This window comes from Eptesicus fuscus, chromosome 18, assembly GCF_027574615.1.
Source record: "Eptesicus fuscus isolate TK198812 chromosome 18, DD_ASM_mEF_20220401, whole genome shotgun sequence".
Taxonomy (NCBI): Eukaryota; Metazoa; Chordata; class Mammalia; order Chiroptera; family Vespertilionidae; genus Eptesicus; species Eptesicus fuscus.
The window spans coordinates 9372479-9387193 of record NC_072490.1 but is presented as its reverse complement, the minus strand read 5'-3'; the positions used below and the strand labels follow the sequence as shown (position 1 = coordinate 9387193).

General features: G+C 38.9%; 1 protein-coding gene across 1 annotated transcript in view; it reads right to left on the bottom strand.

Moving 5' to 3' along the window:
- Nucleotides 1-14715, bottom strand: part of KIF15 (kinesin family member 15) — a 48614-nt gene that overhangs the window by 8701 nt on the left and 25198 nt on the right. Inside the window, exons 17-30 of the mRNA XM_054708136.1 lie at nt 12555-12752; nt 11155-11262; nt 10615-10720; nt 9440-9605; nt 7701-7851; nt 7412-7497; nt 6374-6443; nt 5736-5822; nt 5062-5166; nt 4383-4505; nt 3722-3868; nt 3021-3122; nt 2567-2731; nt 813-922 (exon numbers count right to left, since the gene is read on the bottom strand). Of these exons, the coding sequence (XP_054564111.1) occupies nt 813-922; nt 2567-2731; nt 3021-3122; nt 3722-3868; nt 4383-4505; nt 5062-5166; nt 5736-5822; nt 6374-6443; nt 7412-7497; nt 7701-7851; nt 9440-9605; nt 10615-10720; nt 11155-11262; nt 12555-12752 (1724 nt within the window). The remainder of the gene's footprint in view (nt 1-812; nt 923-2566; nt 2732-3020; nt 3123-3721; nt 3869-4382; nt 4506-5061; nt 5167-5735; nt 5823-6373; nt 6444-7411; nt 7498-7700; nt 7852-9439; nt 9606-10614; nt 10721-11154; nt 11263-12554; nt 12753-14715) is intronic.

Here is a 14715-nt window from a genome sequence, read left to right as displayed (position 1 = left end):
TAATTACTACCACTGACTGAGAGACTGCCCTCTGCCAAGTTCTTTATGCACATTATTTTTGGTCTTTAAAACCCTGTGAGAGCTAACATTTTCTTCATTTTATTGCTAAAGAAACTGAGGCACTAACAGGCTCAAAAATGTGTCCAAAGTCATGTGACTTTCAAGTGTCAGAGACAGGATACAGCCTGGGTGTGGTTGCCATGACACTGCCATCAGCAAATAAAATTAGAAACCTGCCTAAGCTGAAGCCAAAACACACAAACCTAGAGATACCTAACCCCAAGGAAAGGCTTTTCTGGAGAGCTGCTACTCAGGAGCTTTCCGGGAACTATGAGTCATGCAGCAAAAGATCACGAATAGGAACATAAAATGTCAGTAAATACCAACAAGCAGAACAGAAACAGACTCACAGATACAGAGAACATTCAGACAATTGTCAGATGGGGGGGAGGTTGGGAAGACAGGTGAAAAAGGTGATGGGATTAAGAAGTACCAACTGGCAGCTACAGAATAGTCATTGGGATGTGAAGTACAACATAGGGAATATAGCCAATACTATTGTAATAAGTATGCATGGTGACGCTTGGGTACGAGATTCATTGGGATGATGACTTAATAATTATATAATGTCTAATCATGAAACTAATGTAATATTGAATGTTAACTGGAATTGAAAAAGAAAAAAAGCATTTAAAATAAAAAAATAAACAAAAAGCAACTGATGGGAAACCAGTGTGTATTCCAACGTCCTTTATTTAACTCTACCCAGGCAGGCCATGACTGAGCCCAGAGTTCTGGTGGCCCTTTCTCACCTGTTGTCCTTTTGTCTTTTAATATCATCCAGCTGACCTTGCAGAAGCCAGTTTTTCTCTCTCAGCTGCTCACCTTCCAACCGTAGGTTTTCCATTTCACTCAACTGCTCCTAGTAACACATGAAATTCTTTTCAGAAAACGCATGGTCATAAGCATTATTTTGCTCCCCCAGGCCATGACTGAGACAGGCACTTCTCTCTTAAGAAAAGACAGAAATTCTCTACTTTGACCAATGTTCTATTTGATTCTATTTACTAGATAGACTCTAATTTAAATACTTAATTGGATTCTAATTGAAGATCAAGAATATAACCATCTAGAGGAAATAAATACTTGTCTGCAAGGAGTATCCATTTTGATGTACTTCTCCCTGTCTATTGTTTGACTTTTATTAACCTGACCCAATTTCTTCAGAGTACCAAGGTCATGTGAATCTGGGTAACAGTCACATTCCTGAGATAGCAGCTTACTGAGGCCAGGAATGACCCCTCCATGAGAAACAAAGCTTAAGAGCCATACCGTCTCCATATACTTTACTTTGTCCCTAAACAAAAACTTCCTGTAGAGCAATGACCTTCCAGGCTAAGTGCTGGAGTGCAGCATCCTCCTTTCCCCTCCTCCTCCTCCTCCTACATATCATCTCCCCAGGCATTCATTCCTTCACACCTCCCACCCCTCAATGCGACACACAAACACTATACCCCCAAGTGCCTGGGTGAAAAACACTAGAAGGAAATTTGAAAGAATGGCACACTCTCCATCCGAGGAGCACACCCACGCCTTTCCCCCACTGGGATGCATCTCCTAAACTCTAAGGGACCACAGACTTGAAACCAGGGGAGCAATGGGACAGGGACACTCATCCCCAACTAACCCCCTGAACCTGTCCCTAAGGCCCCCCTTCCTCTGACTCTCCAGTGAGCTACAGCAGCCCCACCTACACTCTCTCCTGCTGCTTCTTCTATCTGAAGCCCCTCCTTGTTTCACTGTCCCCAGCTTTAATAAACATACTAAAAAAAAAAAAAAAAAAAGGAGAAAAGGCGTTTCAACTATCATAGACAAAAGCTATCTCTATAATACATAAAGAATGCCCCCAAATCAATAAGAAAAAGCTCAACAATAGAAAAATGGTAGGACAGAAATAACAGAAACAGAAAAACAAAAGGTGCCCTGGCCGGTTTGGCTCAGTGGATAGAGCGTCGGCTGCGGACTGAAGGGTCCCAGGTTCGATTCCAGTCAAGGGCATGTACCTTGGTTGTGGGCACATCCCCAGTGTGGGGCGTGCAGGAGGCAGCTGATCGATGTTTCTCTCTCATCGATGTTTCTAACTCTCTCTCCCTCTCCCTTCCTCTCTGTAAAAAATCAATAAAAATATATTTTAAAAAAAATACAAACTTAAAACTACAACGAGATAACATGCTTTAGCCATCAAAATGGCAAAAATCTAAAGTCAGACAGACTGTGATGAGTAGTTGGTGCAGCCTGTGAGATACCACCATCGTATTAAAACCAAAGGGCAGGGAGACAATGCTCAGACATGGTTACAGCCGCACAAAAAGCTCCCAAAAATCAGTAAGGAACCAGCTACATGGGGAGCCTCCAGAACAGCAGACGAGCAGCTTGGAGTCGGGTGAGAGGAAGACTATTCTGCTGACCCTCAGTTCTGTGCCTCTGAATTTTGTATTCTCAGGAACCATGAAAGACACTATTTATTTAAAAACATCAAAGCTAACGGAAACAATTACCCAGTTACCTTCATTCTGAGGATTTCAGCATTTTTGATTTCTCTGTCTTCATCTAGCTTTGTTACAAGGTGTTGCAAAGAAATCTTAGAGGCTCGTCCATCTTCTATCTCTTGTTCTTGTGTTTCCAGGAGTTTTGCCAAATGTGTTTGAAAATGAGGTGGTGTTTTAGGACTCTAAAACAAAATGAAATTTCATCCAAACACCTGGTTAAGTGGTGTTATAAAGATTTCATGTTAAATGTACATGCCAGGCATGTAAAAAATAGGCTAGTTAGCTTGTTATTCTAAATCTTGTCTAACTAAAACATGTAAAACAGTGATACCCTTTTATCAAGTAAAAAGCAGAAAAGGTTTTAGTGAACATCTTTTGCTATAAAGACAAAGCTGTGGTCTCAGTAACTTCCAAACTTGAATCACTCACAAAACTTTGTTCCTCCTGAAATGCACTTTTTCTGACAAGTACCTGGGGATACTCGGCAGCAGAGTCCATCACATGTTCTAGTTGCCTCATTTTGAAGTTATATTCATTCTTCTTCTGTTCTACTTCCTCTTTCTTTAGGTTTAACTGGGAAAATCAACAGGTATAAGGTTACAAGTTAGAAAATAATGGGACCCAATGTCCAATGAGAACAGCCAATCTCCCCAAGGTATGTGGGAAATAGGCTTTTTACATTTTTTTTTTTTGGGGGGGGGTTGATTAATAATTTGAAAAGCAGTAATATATTAAAAAAACACACACAACACAGCAATTTTTAAAATGATAAGTTGTAAAATCTGGGGCTGCCATTTGTGTGTCTGTATATCTTAGTTGCTACTACAATGCTCTCATCTCCCTTTCTCTCATAAATTTAGTTACACTTAAAAAACAACAACACTATGTTTTTAGGCTTCAAAAATGATCAAAGAATCATTTGAGGAAAAATACAAAATATAAAACAGCAGCAGCCCAAAAGAAGATGACAATCAGCCATAACCTTACACAGCGGCTAGAACTTGCTGGCACGTGTCAAGGGTTGAGGGTAGGCAGGAAGACAGCCAAGCAAGTCTGAACCCACAGAGCAGCCGCTAACCACCTCAGCGCCCCGTTAGCCAAGGAAGGGACCTCAACAACACGCGGGGCCTCCCCCTGGCCCCATCTGGAGCGGCACCTTCCCCTGCAGTCACCTCGTGTTGAAGCTCCTGGATCCGGGCCTCCTTCCTGGTCAGCTCCTCCTGGGCGGACTGCAGGAGCGCCGAGTGCTTCTTCGAGGCCTCGGTGAGCATGTTCAGCTGCTCAGTAGCATGAGCCAGGTCTTCGCAGAGCATATCCCTCTGTTCGGAGAAAATCCCCACAAAAGCAGAATTTCTTAATTGTGGTTCTCCAATAAGGATTTGCAAATCATTACTATGTGCGATTTTTAAAAGGTTAAGAGAGTTTTAAGTAAGAACTTTTTTTTTTTTTTTTTTTGCTTGTGTGGTAATCCATTCCAAGACAAACCAAGCAGTTAATATTAGTGAACAGGCCTAGAGATCAATATTACAGTAAATTTATATAGGTACCCAATTAAAATTTAACTGTACTCTACTCTCCCTCACCCTCACGCCCAGGGTCAGTTAGAAGAACTTATTATGTTGTTAGCACAAATGAATGAAAATAAATCAACTAGATAAAATATAAAAATGTTACTCTTATCTCTTAATGCCTAACTATCCTGAGGAAAATGACTCTAATTATGTCTTACTCATTTTAAAAATATCCCCTATTTATTCTACTAATAACCTCCATATACACATATACATATTGACAAATAATAAAGAAAAAAAGGTCATGATGTGTTAACATTACCTCTATATCTTCAGAGATTATTCTCAGCCTCAGGGTTTCTTTCAGATCCAGAATCTCCCCTTCCTGTCTCTTAATCAACACTGTGCTATCTTCTTTGTCAACCAAAGCAGAGTTGTATTTACACTGCAGAAAAGAAGGTTATGATATAAGAGCTGTCTGCTTTATGATTTGTATTTTTAGATTAAAATAACTTAAGAATGAGTCCGAGTTCAAAGGTGATGACCAGATTAACACAATTAATTCAACCAATACCTGCTGAATTAAGGAATGGAAGAATAAACTCATGAATGGCAAAAAGGAGTGGAAAAGTCCCACAGGTATTAGTGAAAAAACATCTGGTTTTGCATCATTATCAGGAGTCGGCGTCAGAAATAAAGGTGGAGGGCAGCAAGCTCCATGTGGGGCAGAGGAGGGGGGAACATTGACCAAAACCCTCACCTTGACCTAAGGGAAGGAGCAAGCACCACTGTTTAAGTTAGATACACTCACACTGCACACGAGCATTTAAAGGCTCTGCCAGTTCTGCAAAAGCAGATCCTGTTGAGCTGTAACCAGTGTTTCCAAATCTATGTGAGCGCAGAATCTCTTTCCTGGTGGAGCGAGCATCTGTTAACCTCCTGAGGAATCTATGCAGTGAGTCTCATGCTCAAATTAATCCATTGCTGGCAACAGAACTTACATTGATGTCCTTCAGCTCTTGCTTCAGGCTGTCTATGGTTTCTGTTTTCTCACGAACTGACGTCCTCAGCTCCTGGATCTGGCTCATGAGGTCAGTGACAACTTCCTGACGAGGACAGAAACAGTATCTTCACACCCAGTGACATTAAGGAGGTCATTTTTAAATGACAGGTTGTTTATATTTCCTAATGACAACAGAAGTCAGTTTCATTTGAGAATATATGTCACATGACATTACTAATGTTCTCAATGTATACTATAATGGGTTTCATACCATTTTATTTACTCGCTTGTTTTGGTTTTATGAATGAGTAACAGTAGACATACAAGGAATTTATAACTAATTTTATACTTGGACATACATATTATGTTTATTACGGGGATTTCAGAATTTGTATCATGGACTCCTGGTCAAAAAGGGCCACGCTAACAGTTAAAAGGGACAGGATGTGTTTTAGAAACTGCCATCAAGAGAAATAGAACAGTTTGCACTTGAAGCTATGTGGAAAATTAACTTAAATAAAAGATCTCATTCTCTAGTAACCATGGAAGATGCACAAGGCACAGGTGCATACAGAAATGCTAGCTACCAGTCACCTTGACAGCAGGAGACTGGAAGGTTAAAGCAACATTTATGAAGAAAATACAGAGGATGTAGCTTCAACCGCCTCCCACCTTGTCAGCATCTCTAGACTTCTCCAGAGAACTGATGATTTTCTCAGTAGCACATAAACTCTCTTCCAGTTTCTGTACTTTTGCCATCTATGGGGGAAAAATAAATCTTTTTAGAAAAAGAATTAAATCACACAGTTAACTAAACATATATTTTTTAAAAGTTGAAGCCCTGGCCAGGTAACTCAGTTGGATAGAGCACTGTCCCAATACGCCAAGGTTACGGGTTCGATCCTCAGTCAGGGCACATGTAAGAATCAACCAATGTATGCATAAATAAGTGGACAACAAATCAATGTTTCCCTCTTCCTTTCTCTATAAAATCACTGATAAAACAAAAAATTTTTAAAACTTAAAACCTGCTTTTCGTATTATATAGTGTACAGGAGTATTACTTGAAAAACAATAACTTGGGTTAAAAGACAATGATTTTGTGGTCTCTATCAGGAGGCCACTAAAAGATTATAATGGCCATCTGGGAGTTAGAAAAATAGAGTTGAGAAATAATACAACCAAACACTCCATCTTTTTATTACCAATTTTCAACATAGGAAAGCCAAGACACTTGTTATAATAAACCTCTTTCGACATCAGGAAAAATGACAAAGCTCCAATTTTAGAGTCAGAGTCAAGATACTTACCTGCTGCTCACACTTGACCATCTCTTTCTGTTTCTCCTGACGCACAGCCTCAAGAACATCTAAGATTTCTCTGGAAGAGAAGAGTTCTTTTACTAATGACTTCACTCAGCGAACACAGGAACTGAGTCTATTTGTACAGGAGATTCACTGCAATGCAACTAAACGTTATTAGGCATAAACTTGGTGTTAGGCGTTGTATTCCAGTACAAATCAGAAATTTGAACCCATCTCTTCAACAATTATTGAATGAAAACACATTTTTACACTACAACAGTTTATTTTTCTTCGAAGTACTTTGAGACCCCCAAACATAACATATAACATCTAGTATCTGTTTATTACCCAACTCTCTGCACTAGAATATAAAATTCATGAGGATGGGGACATTTTATTCTGTCTTATCTTTGCATGTTCTGGCGTTTGCCAGAATAGAGACTGGCTTGTGGATATCACTAAATGTGTGAATGAATGACTAAATGTTAACTGTCTGTTTCCCAACCAGATGTGTGGATCCACTAGATGTTTTCATCACTGTATAGCAGGGCCTAGAAGAGACTCTGTCTCATAGTAAGAATTCTGTAAGCAGCTGCTGAATAAACAAATACAGATTCTTCTCATTAGAGTAATAATTATCGGGTTGGCTGAGGCCAAGAGACTGACAGAGATCATCAAAGAAAAGAACTTGGAGAGAAAGGGAAGAAAGACAGTAGCATTCATATTAAAGCACCAGGAGAAAAAAAGAGCAACGAGAAAAGTAATAGTACATACAGAAATAAAAATCAATCCCCACCTTCCAATAATAAATACTGTGATTTATTTACAGAAAGCCCCAAGTTCTGATCACTACTATTCATTTAAAAGTATTGAATGTTTTAAAAATTAAGTTTCTCTACATAGACATTCATACAAAAACATGATATTCATTTTGGGAATGCTTTAGAAAAAATACAGGGCATTTGCAATTAAGAAAAACAGGATAAAGAATATGGTAGTAAATGACATTCTAGTTAAATAATTGAAAATATAAATAGCACTCACTTAGAACTGTTTTCTTTATCTTCTTCAAATTGTAATAATAATTTGTTATTGCGTTCTTTTTCTGTCTCAAAAAGCTCCATCAAATTCTAAAAGACAACGTGACATTAGATTTAAGTAACTGTTACTAGCCATGTGTAGTCAACAAACACATCGAGTGCCTTCTGTGGCAGGCCCCACGGGCCCGGCTGCCCAGGAGTTAGGAAGAGGTTTACACAGTGCTTGCCCTGAGCTCCAGTCAGCAGTCACATGCCCAGGACAAAGTTAGGAATCATCAATACCCTTCACTTACATTCATATCAGATTTCAGAGTCTCATTTTCTTTTTTGCAGTTTTGGAGGTTTTTTGAAAGTTGGTCAATTTCAAACTTCATTACTTCTTGTAAGTTTTCATAGGAATCCTGCAGGCAGGCTTTGCTCTCAAGAAGCTTTTCATTCTCTAATCTTTATCAGGAAAACATTTTTACAATGGTAAATACAAATTAATCGTTCAGTCAGAGTATCTGCAGTTCTACTTATCCCAGCTATAGACCATTCCCAATTTACAGAAGCCTCAACTGGTGTAAAGCTCAAAGACGTATGTAAAATATCCATGATGCACAAACGCCAGACAGACTCAACCACAGCACAGTGATGGAAAAGAGAGTGGGCGTATTAGCCTGGAGCCACCTTCTTCCTCATTTAGGAGGTCCAGACCTAACCCTTATAAGAACCTAGGGACTGGCCATTAATTTAATTTTGTTGATAGTTCCACTCTATCCATTCATCACATAGACTCCAAACTCTACAAAGATTTTTCAAGATGGCAAACGTGGCTTCAATCTAAGCAAGAGTGTAAACTCCTTGGGAGAGAACTATCTTTTCATTCACATGACTATTATTTACTAGAGGCCCAATGCACAAATTCGTGCACAGGTGGGGTCCAGCCGGCCCACCCAGATCGGGCCCATCGGGCTGGGCTGGCCTGGGGGAGAGGCTGCAGGCGGTTGGCCAGCCGGTCCTGGCCCCACCCCCTGGTCAAACTCCCGGTTGAGGGGACAATGTGCATATTAGCCTTTTATTAATAGGATTACTTTTTAGGTTTTCATCCTCTGGTTCTGCTCCCCGACATACTGGGAACACACCCAAACATCCAGAGCTCAGCCAAGTAGAGGTCAACAATGAACTTGACTCACGGGCCACCCAAAACAGATGTCCCTGCTTTTACCTACAGGTTATTAGACAAGGATCTATCTGCTTTACTAACTGAAAGCAGAGCAGAAGCAGCAAACTGCAAAGTGGTAAAAATCAGTTGCTAAAGATAGGTGTATCGACAATAGATGGTAGGGAGAGGGAACATATGTATTTACAATACAAACTGTATAATAAAGGAGGCAAAATAATTCAAGAAACACATAGTGGTGTTGTGCTATTTCATGCAGGGAGGGTGCCACGAGCAAGTATAAGCAGCCCAGTGAGTGATATACTCAATGTCAAACCTGAGGCATTGGGAACAACTAATTTATGTCCAGTTAAAAAAGCAAGGAAGAACTTGATATTTTTAATACAGAATCTATAATAATAAAAGTATAATATGCTAATTAGACCGAACTGGTCCAAAGGTAAGCAGATGACTCAAGCAAGACCAATTCCAATTCTCCCTGGGATGTACATATGGTGGCTGGGACAGAGGGTTCCCTCACAGGAGTTGTTAATGTAGGAGACAGAATGTGGAGCAGTGAGGCCATCTGTTCCCGGTCACACAGAGGAAGGCCCTCAACAGGACAGAATGAGAGCAACACAGAGGGAAGCAGAGCAGGGACTGGAGAGGGAGAGACCGAGAGCAGAAGAGACAGAGAGAAAGATGCACACTGACAACACTGTGTGAGACACGTTCTAGTGTGTCCCTGAAGTCACAACCACTCTGAGCCTTCCCAATACTCTGAGCCAATAAATTAACTTTTAGTTTGTTCAATTAGTTTGAGTTGGATTTACAGCATGTGCACAGCAAGGATCCCTGGGTTCCAGGCCAATCATAACAAAACAACTCTACCTGACATTGTCTAGTTGAAGCTGGATATGCACGTGTTTTTCAGAAAGGCTGCTGAGTTCTTGCTCCTGACTCTCCTTGAATGAATTGTACTCCAACTTCACCGAAGACAGCTCCTTGTCTGCTGAATGAAGCACTACTCGCAGGTCATGGACCTCACTTTTCAAAACTAAAAGACAAACAAAATAAATCCTCAATAGGCCTCTCTACACATAATTTTTTACAAAGTAGGCAAATGTAATAGTTAGCTTCACACAATCAGTAAAAAAAAGTTGATGTTGAACAGCTACTAGTAAGTGGTAGATACCTAGAAAAAGTTTCTATTTTCACCCTCTCCTTTGTTTATGGTTTTTGGTATATTTCTACCAAAAAAGGAAGAATTAACATCTGTCTGTCCCTGACTTGTAAATCACTTATTTTTGACATTTAAAATGTGCATCAAAATTCTTTATATTATAAGGAAAAAAAATCAAGATATTTAAACATATTTTAAGTGATCTAATCCTACTTTTATTGAAAAACCTCTTGTAAATATGCCAGAACTTTCTCAAATGAGTTAGACATGTCTGGTCTTCTAAGGGAACTGCAATTGGAAGCAAAATTAGGTAACTTCTTAGATAAAAAAACTGAATGGCTGTTTTTGTTTGAGCATTATTACAAAATACTGCAAATACTTTAATGAAAGGAGACGTAAACTGAAAACAACAAACAAACTGGGAATCAAATGATACTCCCACATCTGTGAATATATGCCAACATATAATTTATGCTTTATTTCATCACTATTAAAACATTGTTCACATTCATAAGTGAAAAAATAAATAAATGGTTAATAAAAAACATTATTCATCTTATAAATTCAAGACAATTCATTTTCAAATCAGCATTAAAACTTTAAAAAGCCCGGCCGGCCAGCATGGCTCAGAGATTGAGTATCAACACAGGAACGAGGATATCAGGATTCAATTCAGGTCAGGGCACATGCCAGAGTTGCAGGCTTGATCCCAAGTGTGGGGTGTGCAGGAGGCAGCCGATCAATAACTCTCTCTCATCATTAATGTTTCTACCTCTCTCTCTGAAATCAATAAAAATATATTTTAAAAAAGATATATCATATGAGTAGAAAGATGCTGAGTTCCAGCATTCAGATTAGAAAGCTCCCAGCTGTTCACACTTACAGTCATTCTTAGTTTGAGTGTCCCGAAGCTGCTTTTCAAGGACACTCAATTGTGAGAGATGCTCTTGCTGCTGTTTGGTCCAATCCATTCTCTCTGATGAGAAAAGCTGAGGGAAAGAGATCAATTTACTGGAAAAGGCATACTGGCATGATGAGACATACTCCAAACCATTACCTTGTTTTTGTTTTTAAATTGTTTTAAAGTCTCTGACCAGAAGAAAATTGGCTTGTTCCCTTCAACTACAGTGAGGATGCCCAACAAAGGGAAGGATCCCTGCAGGCACCTGAACCGTCATCCCACTGGGCAAACAGAAAGGGATCCAGGTGCACTGCAGACGAAGAGGGCCAGAGCTGTGTGTGTGTGTGTGTGTGTGTGTGTGTGTGTGTGCACGCGCACTCGCGTGTCTCCTTATCAAAGCCATATGCAAAGGAACAAAGTAGAGGAAATAACTCAAATCAGTCTTGACTGGGGCTTTGCGAAGTCCTATTCTTCCTGTGAGACTCTGATTCCCACATTTCTGAGGCCGTGCTCTCGGCTCACCTCCTGCATTTGTGTAGAATGATGCTCCAGTTTGTCAATGCGCTGCTGAAGCTTCAGGTTTTTATGCTCTTCTTCATCCAACTTGACCTGTAGGGTACTCATTTGTTCCTGCAACACAGAAACTTCAGTTGTCAAAGAGTCTTTTAATGAAAATCTTAGACATTCCACCATTTCTTCTGTATTAAAAAACAAAATTCAAAACCTTATATGGACAAAGGTATCAAAGGCCCGTTTGGAACCAGAAAACAATTTCAAAACACTACAGTAATGATTTTTCATACTCATATTTGACAAAATAAATTTCATAATGAAAGCCATCAAAAGAGACAAGTTCAAAATTACACTTGTGGTCCGCCAAAGTAGATAATTTGAAACACATAGGAAAAGAAGTGGTTAAAAATTAAAATTGTGGATCAAGCCACAGAGCCAGCTTGAGATTTCTGAGATTTCTTGGGGCTACGTATAGTGACTTCACCAGAAAGGTCTCCATGCCAGGAAAGGGCTTGGGGTGGTCTGGCTCACTCTAAGTTTTACTAGACAGTAGAAAAACTTAAAAACATAATGAAATCACCAGAATTCTGAGATAAACCAATTTATGTTATTTCAAATATATCAAAAGTGGTCTAAAATGTCATCTAAAATATGATTCTTTCAACTATTTTAACTTTCTTTAGCAGATACAGCACTGTGCCATATAAACAAAGCAGTCTGGAATCTGAATCTAGTGGCAAACTGGGCTCTTTACATATAAGAGAACCAAAGCCACAAGACATTGGAAAATGACTTGCTAAACACTGCAGTGAATTAAAAGAATAAGAACAGTCTGGTTTCTAAATATTGCAGTGAATTAAAAGAGTTAAGAAGAGTCTGGTTTCTAGCCCATTCTTAAGAAGGTAGTACAGTTTTGAACATTGAAAATTATAGTTAAAATGTCAGGTAGAGTTGTTTTGTTATGATTGGCCTGGAACCCAGGGATCCTTGCAGTGCACATGCTGTAAATCCAACTCCAACTAGCTGAACAAACTGAAAGTTAATTTATTGGCTCAGAGTATTGGGAAGGCTCAGAAGTGATTGTGACTTCAGGGACACACTAGAACATGTCTTTTGATGGCTTTCATTATGAAGTTTATTTTGTCAAATATGAGTATGAAAAATCATTACTGTAGACATGTCTAACTCATTTGAGAAAGTTCTGGCACATTTCCAAGAGGTTTTCAATAAGTAGGATTAGGTCACTTGCTAAACATTGCAGTGAATTAAAAGAATAACAGTCTGGTTTACACACCCATACTTAAGAATGTAGTAAACAATTTTGAACATTGAAAATTATAGTTAAAATGATAAAGGAAATTATTTAAATGAATGTCTCATTATTTATTTTTTCTGAAACTAAACATTACCTGCACCATCCTAAGCTCTTCAGAAATGGCTTCAAAAGCTTGTTCATTCACCTCAGGTGGAACTGGCTCATTTAAGATATCATTATCTAATTTGCTAGAATTCTGAGTGTACGGAGACCCCAAGCTCCCTGTTTCAGGGCTTAATTTTGATCCTGGTCGAGGCCAAATTTGATAAACCTTGGTTGGTGTAGTTATAATCTGCAGCAAAAAGTGATTATGGAAAAGAACATCAGCACATATGAAAACAATAATTGTGTAAACAGAGAAGATAAATTTGAAATTCTATTCATGAAAGGAAAAAAAAAGGACCCCTTAGAGCAGTGGTTCTCAACCTTTCTAATGCTGCGACCCTTTAATACAGTTCCTCATGTTGTGGTGACCCCTAACCATAAAATTATTTTCGTTGCTACTTCATAACTGTAATTTTGCTACTGTTAATGAATCGTAATGTAAATATCTGTGTTTTCCGATGGTCTTAGGCTCTACAGCAGCAGTTCGCACAGAAATGCCCAAGTAGACACAAATAATCTATCAATTTAATGCAGACTTAAGCAAAATTCTAATAAGATTTAGAAAAATGAAACTTAATAGGCGGATTCCAAACTTTATACAAAGAATAAATGTGTAGGAAGACCAAAAGAGAACAAATTGGGAAGACTTACCTGGCCAATATAAAAATACATTATAAGGGTATGGTTGTTTAAAAAGTGTATTATTAGCATACAAAGTCAAATAGAACATTGGAAAAAAACACAAAGTTAGGAAATAGAATGATTTATATGTGTAAAGTTCAAATTAGTGAAAAAAATATAGACTATTAAACAAGTTAAATCCCTATGCCATACCACTCAAAAATAAAATAGCAGCCCTAGCCGGTTTGGATCAGTGGATAGAGCGTCAGCCTGCGGACTGAAAGGTCCCAGGTTCGATTCCGGTCAAAGACACATGCCCAGGTTGCAGGCTCAATACCTAGTAGGAGTCGTGCAAGAGGCAGCCAATCAATGATTCTCATCATTGATGTTTCTATCTCTCTCTCCCACTCCCTTCCTCTATATCAATAAAAATATATTAAAAAAAAAAAAAACTCCCACAAATCAAGTAGTAGGAAAATGGGCTCTTTTTTTCATAGAAAAGAGTAGACAAACGGACAATGAACAAGGGAAGATGTGTGACCCCACCAGAATGAAAATTAAAACCTTAACTAGATACCATTTTTCACCCACCAGACTGTCAACCATTAAAGAGCTGACAGTGCCCATTCCAGGGTCCTATGCAGGGCAATGCGAGCTCCCCAACTTCCTGGGAAGGCACAGGGCGCGGTGCTGGAGGGGGCACTTCAGCAGGATTGACTCCAGGGCTGGGACTTCTCCCTCACAGCCCCGCCCAGAGAATGCTTGCACTCAAACCACCTAAATAAGCCAGGGGTCACCCAAAACATGGAAGCCTAGGTTTAAAATAAGGTAAAGTCCTAGGTACTAGTTAACATGGAAAGTCCCAAGTCATATCCCTGAGGAAAAAAAAAAAAAAAGCCCACTGCAGAATAACATATGTAGAATAATCCATTTACTTTTAAATGCAAAGCACAACAAAAATCTATAAGATAACTCTACATATCTTTCTCAGAGCATGTATATTTACTATACAAAACTGTTAAGAAAAAGGATTCCCAAACTGATTAACAAATTACCCCTGGGGATGGGGAGTGAAGGACTAGATTAGACCCAAATTGGTGGTGGTGCTCAGTAGGAATTTTAACCTAAATTTGCATAGATATATATTTACTTTAAGCAAGAACAACCTATTCATAAAGTACCGATATAATTAAAAATGAACTAAAAACAAACAACAAAAGATCTGAATTGCTATGCTACTCTTGGCAAAGCTTTTAACCCCCACCTCCCTATCTGCTCAGCTATAGATGGAAGAAGCCAGACTGGAGTGTCAATGCTTCGCGCTCTGTCAGTGCACTGTGCTAAGGGGCTACTGACACAAATTATAAACATCTGGCAATATTCTGCAAGTATTTTAAAATAACTTCCTACACAGATTTTAAAGGCCACAATTTTTAAAAAGCAAAGAAAAAAATTTGACCTTTATAAGAAAAAATAGCATTTCCCAGATTAAATAAATCATAATGTATCAATACATAAATGCTTGTTGC